Source organism: Acinonyx jubatus, chromosome D2, assembly GCF_027475565.1.
Source record: "Acinonyx jubatus isolate Ajub_Pintada_27869175 chromosome D2, VMU_Ajub_asm_v1.0, whole genome shotgun sequence".
In the NCBI taxonomy this organism is placed as follows: Eukaryota; Metazoa; Chordata; class Mammalia; order Carnivora; family Felidae; genus Acinonyx; species Acinonyx jubatus.
In genome coordinates, this window is record NC_069393.1 from 5,031,385 (window position 1) to 5,047,846 (window position 16,462).

The following is a 16,462-nucleotide window of genomic DNA, read 5'->3' on the forward strand; positions in this document are numbered from 1 at the left end:
AAGTCATGAGCGAAGGCGGATTGCATTTTGGATTAATGATAAGGACAAATTAAAATAAAAATCATGCCAAATCCCCTTTGATGCGTGCTCTTAATTTTTCTCCTCTCCTGCTGCATTTTAAATTTAAGTGGCATAGACTATAGCTATCCCCCTCTTCCCCCACGCTGGGGTATTCCGCTTATTCTAGTTATTTCTTTTCTCTCACTCCTGTCCTCACTCGCTCATGCATCAGCTGCACTGGGCACAGTCTGTGAGCCTGGGCGCTGACGGCCATGGGATCCAGGCTCCTTGCCCACCCATCCCCTTGCCTGGCTCTCAGGGCAGCAGAGCAATGACCTTGGCTCCCAGGCGGTCCTGGCAATAGCAGGCTGTCTGCAGACCAAGCCCCTCTCAGGGGGTAGATGTCCTCTCCATCTACCCCACGGCCTCCTCTGCTGTCTTCTTCTGCGTGTGGAAGGTTAGCTTTGTTTTTCTGACATGGTTTTCCATACACTCATGGTCCTTTCCCCTGGAATCCAGAAGAGCATTCAAAAACCTCCTTCTATAGGTGGTTCCTCACCTCCCTCTCTGTTCCGATGCTGAGCTCTTGAATCTGTGCTAGTTTCTTAGGTGGCATGGAGACATGAACTTCCACATGGCTGAAGGACAGACCCTAAAAAAGGCCTCATAGAGAAAATGCAGATAGTTAACACTAGTTGTGTCATAGCCAAAATGTATTAGAGGCACCCAAGAAAGGACTGCCTCTGGCTGACCAGAGACAATTCCAGCTGGAGGCAAACTTTTTTAAAAATATGTTTTAGTGAGTTCTCTTCGAGTATTCTTCCCGCCCCCCCACCCCCGCCCCCCCCGAAAAAGATCTAGTGACTTCCTTCTCTTAACAAGCAGGTAAAAGAATTCCTCAGTCAGTCGCCATGGAACTGGGCCTTCTTCCGATCAGATAAGCCCAACACTCCACTACCTTCTGTCTAGAACCATCAGTTCCAAACTTAGCATAAGCAGAAGGAATAATCATCTATGATGTCAGACCGTCGTGGGACATTTTCTTCAATGGACTAAAGCAATAGGTTGAAGAGCTATTTAATAGATGTTCCAAAAAACATAATAATAAGCAACCCCACCCCTTCCTCATCTGCTTTAAAAATGGGTATAGGGGAAAAAATGATCTGTCTCAACCCAAGAATATAATAACACTGCCTCTCTTTCCTTGTTTTAGGGAATGCTGTCGATTTTTTGGAGACAATGGCTTGACTTTGAAGGTGTTTTTTACCAAGGCAGCACCCTTTGGTGTTCTTTGGACACTCACAAACTACCTGTACTTACATGCAATAAAGAAAATAAACACTACGGATGTCTCCGTCTTATTCTGCTGCAACAAAGCTTTTGTGTTCTTGCTCTCATGGATCGTTCTCAGGGACAGGTTCATGGGAGTGAGGGTAAGTTCCTTATTCTCTGTCTTCCTCCCTCACTTGGTCATGTCAACCAAAACCTGCCCATTGGCTTGCTTACCTCCATGTGCTGCGTCATAAGCATAAACTGCTGACCACTTCCCTTCTGATTTGCAGCAGAAAAGGAGCCCCGGCAGAGGGCCTGGTTCTTGGTGCGCCTTGCAAACTCTCTTGCTTGCAAACCATACTAGACCAGCATTCATTAAAGCACCGTTCATTTCAAGCATTTCAGCAAGCATTCCCCAAAGTGTGTGCCAGTCGGGGACCCAACCTGGGGATGGTGATGCATTTCCTCTCTGCGTGCTTTCTCTCTCTCTCCTGGGCAGCAGTGCCCTGCAGCCTGGAGCTCTCTGCTAACCCTATCGCTCTTTGCTTAGGACGCATCTGAAAGCCTGAGGATCCTTCCGCATCCACATATGCGCGCAGTCTTGGTAGACCCTTTGTCTGGACCGTGTGTACAAGCCAAAGTGGGCCGGATGCACTTAGGCTAAATCCAGACTGTGGAGGGCCGGTTTCATTTCCTTCACACCCCAGGCGAAGGGAGAGGGAAATTATATCCTGTGAATTACTTCTTGTTGTGAGATCCGAGACTTAGTAAATTCTGTCAAAATCTAGTCAACCTCAGCCAGTCAAATTTCCTAACAGTTGTGTGAAATATGATAGGTGCATTGTCAACTGTCAGCTGTAATAGCAAGGGACTCACCCTGAATGAAAGCACAAGGTGACAGTTCAGTTGACAGAGTCCTGGTGGCTTCTGCTCGCCTCCCTTTGGTGGCCAGGAGCTGATACTGCCCCATCACCTCCTTGCCACAAACAAGGACAAAAGGGGATTTGGCCACACAGCCCGTCCTCTTGTAGACGGGGCACATCGCTTACTCCTTCCTGCCCGTCGGGCCACGTGGGCCGGCCATGCAGCTGAGAGCCCTGTTGATGGGCAGCTCTGTGACCGTGAACCACACAGGCATCCAGCAAGGGGCAGGCTCCACTCCAGGCCCTCCACTTGTATCCTGTGCTCATTGTCCTGAGGATAATGACATCACCCTGATGGAGGATTCACACCCACCTAGTTACTCAAACAGCAGTGGGGACATGAGTCAACTGCTGGGTAGTATTTTTAGCTTGCAGTAGGGGGAAATTTTGTTTTGAGTCTCAGTGTTAATTTTGGAATCAAAACTCGCTCACTGTGCTACCACCCAGAAAAGCTTTCAGCAAATACATGATCTAATACTTCGCCACAAAAAACACAGGTGCTTCCAGCGGTAATCTGTCCAACAGCCCGCCTGCCTGGACTCTGCAGACTCCGATGGCCTGAAGCCCATTGTGACTTCATTTGGCTGCCACATGCCAAGGGAATTCAGGAAACTCTTCGGCATGATTCTCACGTCCAAAGCAAATTCCAAATGAGACTCTGTTAATCGGGAAGAGAAACTTCAAGATGAATTCTGCACCGAAGCTGGATTTTTTTTTTTTTGAGGTTAAGAGAAGTAGGCTGGGAAATACTTGAAACCCTCCTAGACCCGTAGAGAACGATGTGACATACCCAGATCTTTCCTTTGTTGCTATTCATGGATAGGAGGGTTTTCTCCCATGACATCCCTTGAACTATGATCCTGTCTACCCATCCTGGCCACTTGGTCAGTTTGGTCTGCGCTGACCACTATATACTGAACAAAATTTTGTGTTGAAGCCATCACTAGGCCAGCACTGAAAAGAAGGTCCCAGAAGCTGGTACTGGCGATGAAATTTTGTAACCTGTGAAGTGCTGTGTAGCTATGGGTCTCTCTAATAAGCATTAATCCTCTGAGAAGCATGTGACCCCCCCTCCCCCATCCAAGAGCTTCCCACTCCAAGTCATGGTGTATTCCCCTCTTCCCGTCTTTAAGAATTCAGAGAGCTAGCAAAATCTGTGAGACCCCAGCAGTGGCCAGAGTGATGGGAAATCTCCCCCTTGATAACAGATGGGAAACCTAGGTCCAAGATAATATCTAACTGGTGCAAGGGTTCTTTTGGATTTCCCTCAGACTGCTGGGTTATCCAAGCACAAAATTTCCAGACATTGGAGGAAACTGACAGTGTTCCCCATCCTGGGGGCTGAGCATATGAGCTGGAGAATCTCACAGACGTTAAGACAAAGGAGCACCAACCTTATGTTTGTGGGAACAGCCCGCCCAGAGGATCTGCGTTATTACGACAGTTACATCACAAGGGCTGTGGTTCCTGGAAAACATCAACTGGTCCAGGTCACATGGTCTGGCCAAGAAGAAGCAAACATATCTTCTCATGCTGCAGAGATTCCGGCCACTTAAGGCATCAGAGGGGACTGTTGAAAGCAGCCCACGTTGGCCATTGTGTCCCCTTTCACCCTGTGCTTAGATGGGCTTTCTGTACGTCCCCCCAGCTCTCCAGATTCAGGGTTTCTGATGCAATAGGGAGATGTTCCAGTCTAGAGTCAAACGACTAGGCTTTGGATTTTGATTCCACTCTTACAAGCTGTTGGGCCTTGAGCAAGTTACTTAACGTCTCTGAGCCTTTGTTACTTATTTTACAGGACAGTTGTGAGAGTAAAATACGATGATGTGTGCTCGGCACATAATATCCAGTAACTGTTACCTTTCTCAGTGTTGTTATTTTGATCATTCCTTCTCAGTTGGAGGGGTTTGTTGGATCAGCTCCATTCTTCTGGTGACAGTCCCGGAAGCCGACAGATGTCTAGGGAGGCAGTTTTGTGTAGCAAAAGCAGCGGCTGAACGAAAGCAGGTAGAACTTGGGGCATGAGGAAGGCCTCTGCTAAAGCCAAAGCCCTCCCAGCTGTGCTCAGCAGCTGGATAAAGAAGCCTTGTCTGGGTGAGACCCCCATCTCGGTAGAAACGGAAGATGATGGGATCTTCTGCTTCCTGGGCATCTGTTCATAACAGCCCCCAATAGCTAGGGCTTTCCAGCCAGGAGGGACTGGGGCAGAAGCAAGACAGCCACCTGAGAGATCATTCACGTGGGCCCCCAAAGCCTAGCAGCACATTCCCGGGGATCCGTGCTTTTTCCCAGACCAGTTCCCATGTCAGATTCCAGCTGATGTTTTCAATAATGACAGTGCTTTCTTGCTGTCGCCCGAGGGGCCATCCCTGAGTGGTAGCTCCACTTCCGATCTCGACTGCCTTCTGTTTGGGAGGCTGCCCCCTGCCACCTGAGCACAGCTGGGGGGAGCTGGGACACAGAGCACGGCGGGGGAGGTGGGGGGGGGGTCACTGGAGGGCTCACAGCCAGCCCCTTCCTGTTACACTCTTCTGAGTGGGGAAGAGCAGCCAGGAGCTGGGAGGGGAAGTGTTAGGGGAAGTATATTTAAAACGTGTCCTTTCCATTTCTCAAAATTGCCCCCAACTGTCGACATCCACAGTGCAGCACCCGGGGCTTGGTTAGGCAGAGGACGCGCGGCCCATCGCGCGTCTGGGCAGAGTAGAGGGCAGAGCCCGTCTGAGAGGGGGCCCGACTGTGGTGCTGCACCCACCTTTCCTCCTGGATGTTCGAGGGCTTCACCTCCTTCCGCTCAGCCTGACATTGGAGATGGGGTAGTGGGGCCAGGCAGGCTCTGGTGGGGTCACCACGCGAGGCGAGGCCACCACTAAAAGGGTAATTGGCACCACACTGGCCTCGGAGTCTCCTGTGTCTAACTCTCCTCCCCTCCAGCTGGAGAAGAGATGGTGATCTCACCCTTCTTGGTCTTAGGGCCTCTGTCAGCCACCAGTCTGAAGCCCCAAGTCCCCGTTTTGGGACAGGTCAGTGGGCTACCTGGAGGGGGTGGTGGAAGGTGGGAGAAAGGAGGGCTGGGGGAAATTCGGCTGTCTACTTTTCTTTATTTCCTCCTCAAACCCCGCATTCTCCCTCAGGGACACCCCGATCTAGACAAGGGACATGTGAAACCACAGGACAGGCGTGTCTGGCCTTGCTGGATAGTGATAAGAGCGCAAGCGGGGGGAGGGGCAGAGAAAGAGGGAGACACAGAATCTGAGCTGTCAGCACAGAGCCCGACGCGGGGCTCGAACCCACGAACCGAAAGATCATCACCTCAGCTGAAGTCGGATGCCTAACGGACTGAGCCACCCTGGCGCCCCTGCACGTATTTTTTTAAAGATAGAACTGGGATCTTGAAAGAAAACATCAGGCTTGAGGGAGGACTTCCAGGTTTCCCCCCCCCCCCAAATCCACAGGGTGTTTCAGCTCTGCCCTGCTGTTCGGGGGGCATTAAGAGTGAGCTTAGCTCCAGCACCGTGGGGGTGCCCCAGGCTCAGGGCTAGGGGTCCCATCAGGGCTGCTGGTGCCAGGAGAGTGGGGGCCTCACAGTGGAGCTCACAGGAGTCCCCTGTGACCTGTGGCAGGGACTCCGAAGAGGAGAACTGGAGGTCTGAGCCAGTGAGGTCGGGGGGGGGGACCACAGTCCCCCGGTGCCACCTGTCAGAATGAAATCTTGGGGCCCGGGCTCCCGACTGCTGACTGGAAGGTTCTCACTCTTACCCCTCCAACCCCTTCCCTCCACTCTTGCGCACAGCTCAGCGCAGGCGGAAGCTTTCAGCCCTTCGTTATTTACCCAGTAGGGAAGACCGAGCCAGAGGCTGGAGACCAGCCTCGTAAGTCTTCAGGAGAAAATAAGCCCCCGATCCCCTTCATTTCCTTGAAACTTCAGCCCCAAGGTTGAAAAGGCTCAAATGCCGTTGGGGCTGCACCAAATCGTCTGAGAGGCAGCTGTTTTCTCCCCTCCTTTTTTTCTACTTATTTTTCTCTTCTGCGGACCTCCGGTGCCCAGCCAGGTTAAACTGTTGCAAGCGGCATCTTTGCGCTGTGTGCGTCCCCTGGACCAGAAGCCGCCCTCTTTCCCTGCTGGCCTTATCACTTGCCCCTCTCTTCTTCTGGAGGGGGGGGAAGAAAACCCCCTTACTGTCTCACGGTCTCTGTTTCTCTCCCTACGTGAGCAGTCGCACACAGGATGGGTAGCATCTGAGTATGAAATAGATGCCGTGTGTGATGCGGGATGAAGCATCTGCCTAACAGCGAGTCACTAACCCAGAAAGGACAAGTAGGCAGGCACGGGCCTGGCACTTCTCTAGCAGATGACCATCACCTGCTCTCTCGACAGCCTCTGTGTTCCTCCGGGCAGATTTATCATGACCCGGAAGTACTGTGTGAGGAGCCTACCAGAAGTTTGTAACTCAGGCTGCGTGACGCTCAGCCGCAGCACCTTGCACTAACCTGAAATTTTATGTTTAAGCCGCGAAGGAAACCACAGTTCCAACTGCAGACAGGGTGGTTGGCGGTAGCATGCGACGTGAGCCAGCCTTTCCTGTTGAGATAAACAGTGACTTTGCAACCAGACAGACCTGAAATTTGGCGTCCCCGCTCAGCCACACACCAGCGCTGTGACTTTGGGCGAGTGACGTAGCCTCCCTGAGCCAAAGCTTTCATGTTTACAAAATGAAACGAATGATCGTATCTACCTGTTTTGAGGATAAAGCGGGAAAATACATAGAGAACACTTAGCCCGTGACCGCCGAGTTAGTAAGTGGCGACTGATATTGTTGTAGGCAGCTGAGGTCAACTTTGATCCGTTAAGAGAGAGAAAGCTCCCAGCGAACCCAGGAGCGGAAACTTGTACCACGCACATCTGTTCTGGCCTCCCCGTGTTTTGCCTACAGCACCCCCACTCGGCACCAGCAACATTTCGGTAGCTCCCTGACCGCCTCGGGTCCAAACTTGTCCTTGTTCGCCGCGCTGATGCATTTCTTCTTTGCGAAATGTCATCCCACGGAGTCGGTCTCCTGGGTAATCCGACAGTTTCATTGGGCACAGCGGCAGAAATGGGTACGTCTCCCTGGAAGGGCCATTCCACCCAGGAAGTCTATATCCGGATAATGACAGGATTCGGGGGGGGGTCAGCGGGGGGCGGGGGGGATGGCCCTGCAGCAGCTAAGAAAAGGAGCTGCCCTCCCAGGGTGGGGACACTGTTGCCCTTTGTCATATGACACTCACTCTATCAGAAGACCCTACTGCTGGCATGTTAAATGGGGTCATGATCTGCGCCCTCTCTCTGTTGAGATACAAAGTACGTAAAAGCAAGATCCCATGAGGTGCTTTCAGAAGGTTGGGAAGGAACCGAGGTGACTTCCAGGTGCTGTCTACCAACCCCTGTCACGGCCAAACCACCTGCTGTTGGCGTTACGGCCGCCTCCCCTGCGGTTCCCAAGGCTCCCAGTGACGGGCCACCACGGGATGAGCGTGTCTCCTTCCTAACAGCCATTCCGGGTTCTTCGGTCGCACCAAGCTTTACTGAGCAAGAACGGAAATTTCGCTCGTTCTCCAGAGACCTGGAAAGGAGACCCCATTCTTCCGTCCCATTACTGAACTTTCATGAGCTTTTCTACCGCATTCACCCTCCAGCGGCCCATCGGATTCCCCACCACTACCCTCACCGCTGTCTTCTTCCTTCTGTCCAGATTGTGGCCGCCATCCTCGCCATCGCTGGGATCGTGATGATGACCTATGCGGATGGCTTCCACAGCCACTCTGTCATCGGCATAGCGCTGGTGGTGGGCTCTGCGTCCATGTCTGCCCTCTACAAGGTAAGTACGCGCAGAGCAAGCTCCCTGAGCTTCCCCGGGAGAGAACAGCGGGCCTCTGCGTGGCTGGCCCAGTACGTTTGGGGCGCCTTGATGGCACCTGTGTTTTAAGGTGAGCAGCATACAGACTTGTAGTGATGAGGCGTGCACCTGCTCTTGGCTTTGGCTCTCTAGATCTTGCCATCGACGGCCGTATCTTTGCAGTACTGGGGATAACATAGATGGAGCAGTGGATCGGCAGCGTCAGATGTCGGTGACTTCATGGTTTGGCAAAGACTGGAGGAGGATCGGGGGCCCTAAAGGGCTGGTTCGGTGTTGGGGGAGATGATTTCCCACCAGGTCTGACGTGAAGATTTAAATACCCGGTGCAGCCTTGTCAATGAAATCTTTCATCCCATGGTTTGTGCAGCTACCCGTACTCAGCATGAATCCATAATGCATTTGGAGCACTTCCCAGAGATCTGAAGAACAACTACTATGATATGGGGATTATAACCTATTTTTGACAAAATGTTGGGAAGTGCTGGAAAGCATGTCCCAACTGCAGGTGTGAATGGGACCATTTAAAAAAAAAAAAATTTAACATTTACTTATTTTTTTTTAACGTTTATTTATTTTTGAGACAGAGAGAGAGACAGAGCATGAACGGGGGAGGGGCAGAGAGAGAGGGAGACACAGAATTGGAAGCAGGCTCCAGGCTCTGAGCCATCAGCCCAGAGCCCGACGCGGGGCGCGAACTTACGGACCGCGAGATCGCGACCTGAGCCGAAGTCGGACGCTTAACCGACGGAGCCACCCAGGCGCCCCAACATTTACTTAGTTTTGAGAGAGAGACAGGGTGCGAGTGGGGGAGGAGCAGAGAGAGAGGGAGACACAGAATCCGAAGCAGGGTCCAGGCTCTGAGCTGTCAGCACAGAGCCCGACGCGGGGCTCGAACTCACGGACCGCGAGATCATCACCTGAGCTGAAGTCAGATGCGTAACCTACTGAGCTGCCCAGGCGCCCCTGGATGGGACCAGTTTTGATCCCCACTCTCTGCTCCCCGACCCCATCATGGCTTCTGGCTGCTCTCCCTCCTCCTTCCCTTTCTTCCTCTCTCCTTCTTTTATGTCCATGGTGAAGAATGCAAATAGTCTCTGATCTCCAAGCTGGGAGCCTGACCTGGAGGTTTCGAGGAGGATCCAGGGAGGAGTGAGGATTTAGCCTTGAGACTTACTGGCCCTTTGGGGATCCAGACAGTAGGACAGAGAAAATGATGTATGGTAGAGAGGTATAAGAAAAGGCACTTTTTCCCAGCTCTGTGCGTAAGACATTTTGTGGTTTGGGAATGCGAAATAACGGCACCTTCCCATCCTTCGTCAGCTCACTGCCCACAGAGAGACGCACACAGGCCATCTTCCTTCTCCGGAACACAGCTCGCCAAGAGGATGTGATAGGCCCACGCCGCTCTGAGACTTCAAAGACACTATTCAAATGCAGAAAATAGGACAAGGCCACACTCGGCTGCACTCGATTAGCTGCGTGCTAATGGGAAGCAGAGGGCACACGGAAATGCAATCAATCCACAATGAGCACAAATAATGCTGATTTTGATTCCCATTTCCCATCTCCTCCCCTGCCCCCTCCTTACGCAGAGGGGCTAGCGGGTGGAAGCCTGAGCAATTTATTTCCCTCTTTGTGCTCCTTGCACGTATGCCCAGAAATACCTGAAAGACTTGAGAACTGGCTGAAAAAAGGAAGAAGCAGGCAGGGTAGGAGGAGACTCAAGCTCCACTCAGATCAGTTAGTTCCCTGGTTGTGGATCGTTCCCTGAAGGCTGCCTCTGTAATCCCAGCTTCCCAGCCTCCAGGCACATCTATCCCTCTCTCTCCGGCCCTCACACATTTGAAATACGTACAAACAAGAAAAGGCGTAAGAACTCAGAGTGGGGCAGGCGCGTTCCACTAAAACCCTTGCCGGTTCTGGAATGAGGTGGCGGGATGGAGCAGAGATGAGCTGAGTGTTACAGTCCCTCTACCTTCGATTTGCAGAACATGGCTTTGCAGCCAAAGCTCTTTTCACTGAGGGCAAGCTGTGTTGTACAAAGTCAGAGATCCATCAGACGAATGGTAGTCACTTGTAATTTCTGTGGCTTCCTCCTTTTCAGACTCTCTGAACCTGGGATGTCGTGTGATGAATACAACACAGACAGGGGCACCTGGGTGGCTCAGTTAGTTGAGGGTCCGACTTTGGCTCGGGTCGTGATCTCATGGCTCATGAGTTTGAGCCTCGCGTCGGGCTCTGTGCTGTCAGCTCGGAGCCTGGAGCCTGCTTCGGATTCTGTGTCTCCCTCTCTCTTTTTCGGCCCTTCCCTACTTGTGTGCTCTCGCACACACACGTGCTCTCGCTCTCTCTCTCTCAAAAATAAGTAAACATTCAATGAACACAACACAGACAAATGAAGCCTAGCGTGAAAACCCATGAGTCCTGAAGATGCCTTCTATGAGGCCAGAGATCCGTAACTCTTCATTATGGCGCTACTGAGATTTGGATCTGTGTACAGGTGCACATAGGTCAGACCCCACCACCTTTTCCATGAAGCCTGGTAAGGTAGGATTTACCCTTCACGTGGCTGCAGTCCTGTGGTCCAGCCCAGCCTCATCGGGTGCATTCTACTCCCCCTGTGACAAGGTGACGTCTGGGGCGAGTCTTCACCCGGCCTCCTCTGCTTCCTCCGGCAGGTTCTGTTCAAGCTCCTCCTGGGCAGTGCTAAGTTCGGAGAAGCCGCCTTATTTTTGTCCATTTTGGGTGTGTTTAACGTCCTCTTCATCACCTGTATTCCCATCATCCTCTACTTTACCAAAGTGGAATACTGGAGCTCCTTCGATGACATTCCATGGGGAAACCTTTGTGGATTTTCAGTCCTCTTATTGAGTAAGTGTCGATCACCCCGTCAGAATCCCCCCCCGTCAGAAGCAATGATGGGTGAACAGGACCGGGCAGCTCAAGGGGCATCTGCAAACCCATGCCCTGAAGAAGAAAAGCATTCTGTTGTTATGCTGAAATTCCCAGTGCTTTTCAAGATGGTTGAGTCTTTAAAGACTGTTAAGTCCTTGTAAAAATGGCACTGGATTCTAATTCAGAACCACAGTCGAGGCAGTAGTAGCCATGGTCACTGCCGCTCTGAATAGTGACCTACTGATAACTGATAATAGAACAGTCCCCACGGGACCGGTAGGGAGTTGGCAAATAATACGTGCAAGGTTCTTAGAACAGTGTCTAATACACATCGGTGTCCAATAAATATTATCAGTTATCATTACTGTTAATATCATCATCACCATTCCTTGATGGAAGGCGGGTCCTAGGCAGAAAAGTGGCCAAGAAGGTGCCTCGCCCAGTTTCCATCTAAAAATGCATAACCCGAAGCGCCTGCCATGGTCACTGCCGGCAGAAAGCACCGGGATGTAGGATGCGTAGGATGGCCCCAGCCCTCTTTTCCAGTGCCTTCCCGCTGACCACCTTTTCCGGATTTCTTTTCCCTTCTTCAGAACTCAGGGAAGGGAGGAAAGCTACATAGTCAGGGTGTTCGACCCTAACCCCCACCCAAGGTCACTGAGTCAGTGGTAACTCCCGTGACTCCAGCCTCATCAGAGAAGGTGGGGTGGGACAGACCAGGGAGGCTGTAAAGTCCAGGGCCAGCCACGAATAACACCCTCTCTCTTCTTTATTTCAGCATTCAATATTGTATTAAATTTTGGAATTGCTGTTACATATCCCACTCTGATGTCTGTTGGAATCGTCCTCAGTGTACCTGTGAATGCAGGTAAGCCAGTATGGCTTCCAATATCTGCTTGCACACACACACACACACACACACACACGTGTGCATGCTTACAAACACACATACTCACACACACTTTTGCTGTGCCTGCCATGGAAAGCAGGTTTAACCTTCTTATAAAAAGAAAGCACTTAGGGGTGCCTGGGTGGCTCAGTCGGTTGAGTGTCTGACTCTTGATTTTGGCTCAGGTCATGATCTCACGGTTCGTGGGATAGAGCCCCATGCCGGGCTTCATGTTGACAGCGTGGAGCCTGCTCGCTCTCTCTCAAAATAAACAAATAAAAAATGAAAGAAAGCAAGCACTTAGGTGCAAGTCGGTGTTTCTCATATATATGGCATTTGTCCAGAATGCATTGATTTTCACGTAGCACACCAAAATACAGCTCGTCTAAAGCCATCTCAGGGCTAACTGATGTGAGGACCGGAGAGGAGTATCATTCATATGAGTAAGAAGCATAGAAAAATATGTAGCGGGAAGAAACTTTTAACTTTTGCAAGTGACTTTCTGGGGCAGAAAATGTGCTCAGGGTGTGATGGGTATGATGTAGGGTGTACAGACTGAAGGAGCGTGCATGTGATTCTCCACCTCCCCGGAGAGCGAGAGCCCTTTCCCCTGGTGACTCGGGACCTTGCTTTGTTTTCTGCTGGGGACAGTCGGCAGCTCTTCCAAAACTTTGTGGTCGCCTGCCCCCCACCTTCCTCCTTTCTTGGCTCATCCTGGTGGCAATTTTGGATTTTCTTCCCGTAGCACCCCCCCCCCACACCTGACGCCCCCGTATAACCTGTCGTTAGCCGGAGAAGGGTTTGTAAATCTCTTCTCTCTGTAGCACTCGCCCCGTTGACAGCTCTCAATTTCCGAAGCCTTTTCCTGTGATCTGGTTCCTCACCCCTCCTGTCCCACTTGTTCTGTATGTGCCTCACCCTGGCCCCAGACCCTCCTAGGGGTACCTCAGGGCAGCGTGTGGAAAAAGGCCTGGCGGGGGTGGCAGCACGGGCTCTGCCCACCTGGAGGATGGTGGTCCCAACCCATTGCCTCGCTGGGTCTTTGCTTGTCCCACCCGAATGTGAAGGTAGTACCTCCCCTCGGTCAATATCTCAAAAGGCTGAATGCGTCAGAGAGAGCTGGTAAGAAGCGGTCCTCACTGTGAGCCTCCAGACACTGCTGCCTTTTGGAAAATAACTTCTCAGCTTACCCCCTACCCCTTACGGCGTCTTTGTAGTCACGGCGTTCTTCACTTGGAGAAGGCGTATCACAGGTGGTTCCTAGACGGATGCTTACTTTGACCGTATCATACAGCCAGGGGTTTGAGAGAGAAATCAGCATCATTTCTCATCACTCACCTCCAACCTGGGAGTTTAATTCTGCGGCCAAGGAAGGGATCACATCCAATTCCCCAGTGGAAGAGAGAAGCAAAGGTGGCCACCCTTACCTGATGTGTCAGAGCGGAGCCATTGGGTGGTTTCCCGACCCTCCCTGGCGCCTATCTGGGGCGCAGCCCGTGGGCCCTGCTAATTGTCCTTGTCCGTTGAATTCACAGAATGTTCCGCCATTATTAAAAATTAAAGCCTTGCTGAATTGCAGTGAGACAAAAGAGGCACTTTAGTTCCACAAAAGGGCTGCTAAAAAGTTTCTCTTCCTGTTTTAACTCTTATCCCTGTGTCTTTCTCTGCCTCCCCTAGTGGCAAGGTGAGAGGCAGGGAGGGGAGGCTTGGGGGAGTCAGGGAGAATGGAGACCCGTGAGGGGAGAAGGTCAGAGCCAGGCCATGTCCGGGGCCACATCCTGGGCCCACACGTGGAGAGCCGGTGACCGCCAGCCAGCAAGGTGGCTTTCAAAGGCCGCGTGCTCTAAGTCAGCAAACGCTCTGTCACGAAGTGATAGAAAAGTAAGCAGTTGGTGTCTCTTGTGTAGAAAGGGGGCCTCCAAATTTGCTTTTTCTGGCTTTTAATTAAGAACGCAGGGAAATAAAGCAAAAAAAAGGAAAAAAGAAAAACCTTAATATCCCCAGTGGTTTTGACCATTCAGCTATGAAGAGAGTGATGGTGTGGATTTTTATGACCGGACGTTAATCCTGCTTCTCACTGTGTTCCCTCACCCAATGTGGGTCGGGTATGAGCCATGTGCCCCGTGGACCTTTAATAAACTTGAATAGTCAGTGACGACTCAGGTGGCTTTGAAGTGTCGTGCTAATAACGGCCTGGGGTGGAACAAGAATTTATATTTATTATCTTCAAAACACCAGTGTGAGTTTGGCCTTTAAACCGTACCTATGCGGATATTGGGAAATAATGCTTTTAAATTATAAATACAAAACGTCATTGTAAAAAAAAAAAAAAAATGAAAAGTACCAAAAATATAAAGAAAGCAATAATGTTTTCATTATCCTGCCCGCCCCCCCTCCCCCAGACCCTCGGGAGGTGGGCCAAAAATAATCGTCCCGGGGGGGGGGGGGGAATCTCCAATTGCCCCCCCCCCCACCATTTATTTTGCCTGTCACATAAATCAGTGCCTGAACTGAGGTGCCAGGTCAGTTTGGGGAAGTGACATACAAGCGCCAGGCTTATAAAAGTGAGAGGCAGCCCCTGCCCGCAAGGAACGAAGCCACCCTGAGGAAGATCCTGTGGTCAAGGAAGACCGCTTCCTGCCGGCCCGCGAGGGGACGCCCCAGCCCCTGCGCCTGGCTCACCTCCGAGTAACCCGGCTTTTCTCGGTCTCGTGCAGTGGTCGATCACTACACCAGTAAGATCGTCTTCAACGGAGTCCGGGTCATCGCCATCATCATCATCGGCCTGGGCTTCCTCCTCCTGCTCTTGCCCGAGGAGTGGGATGTCTGGTTGATCAAGCTGCTGACCCGCCTCAAGGTGAGGAAGAAGGAGGAGACGGCGGAGGGCGCTGCAGACCAGGGCTCGGGACCTCAGAGCAAGAACAGAAGAGCCCGCCCTTCGTTCGCCCGCTGACCGTGGGCCCTCCAGAACTCTGCGGCGAACGCTCACGCTCGTTGTTAGTGACTTGGGGGGTCTCTTCCTGGTGGGGGCCCCTCGGTTTGGTAAGGTGTACATACCTGTACAGTTCCGGTAATCTGCGGTAAGTTATACGGTATTTATTGGCATGTCCAATTTGCTTGCTCTTTTTCCACATCAGACCTTTCTCCTAAGGTTACCAGTTCAAAATGAGAGCGACAAGAAGAGCCTCTCGGCCCTTTTTCAGGGAACGTAAAGCTGGTTACAGTTACCCTGGCATTGATTGTCCGGGGACGGCGAGAGGCAGGGCCAAGTGTTCTGAATCTTAGCAACTGAAAATTACATTGCACACTGTGATTACTTTCCAGCTATGGTAGGGTCATATTTTGTTTTATACCAGAGCTGTATTCTTAATTTTAAGGGATCTCAACGAACCAAAAGCTGACTGTTCGGTCAATCTGGGCGGATGGAGGGATGGATGAGGACGTTAAGAGGTGACGCGGCAAAGGGAAACAGACTGCAGGACCCATCGACTGCGGACTTAACCTCGGGGTGACGGTTGGAGGAGGACAGGCCCGCGCCGGGTGACAGAGAGGGAAAGAGAAGCCCCAGCCCCAGCTGGCTGCTCTCCTGTGTCTGTGTAAGATCATGCAAGAGAAATTACAGTGCCTTCTACAGAATTTTCGTCTTTACCTACGTGAAGCGAGGTGACATTGTAAGTCACTGGCGCCGTCTTCTCATTTAGGTGTAAAAATCTTTAGAAACCAATAAAACTATATATGTGCGTGTGTGTGTGTACAAAAAATGACAAGCTGGTGACCTGTGTAATGGCACATGGTTAGCGGTGTGCAATGCACATACAAGGTAGACTATGCCGGAGGTGAATTGCTTTCACTTCGTGACCAAGCTGGAAAAATTACTTCCTGAACCTGTAAACCTTTTTATGAAACTTTTAAAGCACCGGGCTGTTTACTTACACAATTTAGGTCTGCCAGAAAAATTCTATCTGTGATAGATCTTGTAAAGAGGGACAAGGGGGTTAGAGTTTACTATTTTTGAAGTTTACATTGTTACATACGAAATGGAGACCTTATTTTGAAATGTTGTCATAACCCAATGGTGCACTCTGTTAACCATGGAGTCTTTCGTTTCATAGGGGAAAGGGGCATTCGTGACCTGAACTTTTTAGCAAATTATTATTCTCAGTTTCCATTACCTGTTTGGCCAAACAGATGAATAAACTATTTAAAAAAGAAGCATTGCGTGCTGTGTTGGTGGCCCCGTTGTTGCGTTCCCACGGCGCCCACTCCCGCCCATTCCCGCTCCCAGCAGGTCCCACCCTCCCGCACCACCAAGGCATGAAAACCCACCCAGCCACCTCAAGGGGCGAAGATTCTCATTGTGACGACAGAGGTGACTGGCACAAAAGCAAAATGCAAAACAGCCATCTGGGCCTCATACAAAATGTCTTGAGGCATCGTCTCCCTCCCCTCCTCCTCTCCCTTCACCCCCCCCCCTCCTTTCCCTCCAGGCGCCTGCCCCCTACTCAGCTCTGGGTGTTGCTTGTGTCTCTCTTTTTTCTGCACAGACTGCTTCCTCAGCTCACGTTGCCCTCATAGCTACCTCCAAGGGG

At 51.4% G+C, this 16,462-nt stretch overlaps 1 protein-coding gene across 3 annotated transcripts in view; it reads left to right on the plus strand.

Annotated features, from left to right (window-relative positions):
• The window catches only part of SLC35F3 (solute carrier family 35 member F3), a 394,811-nt gene extending 378,714 nt beyond the window's left edge, over window positions 1–16,097 (plus strand). For 2 of the 3 annotated variants that reach the window (XM_027047018.2, XM_027047020.2), the window contains 5 exons: window positions 1,214–1,433; window positions 7,925–8,050; window positions 10,768–10,960; window positions 11,763–11,852; window positions 14,591–16,097. In XM_027047018.2, the coding sequence (XP_026902819.1) occupies window positions 1,214–1,433; window positions 7,925–8,050; window positions 10,768–10,960; window positions 11,763–11,852; window positions 14,591–14,826 (865 nt within the window). In that variant the 3' untranslated portion in view covers window positions 14,827–16,097. The remainder of the gene's footprint in view (window positions 1–1,213; window positions 1,434–7,924; window positions 8,051–10,767; window positions 10,961–11,762; window positions 11,853–14,590) is intronic. The other variant, XM_053207914.1, reaches the window with a different exon arrangement.
• The last annotated feature ends 365 nt before the right edge of the window (window positions 16,098–16,462 follow it).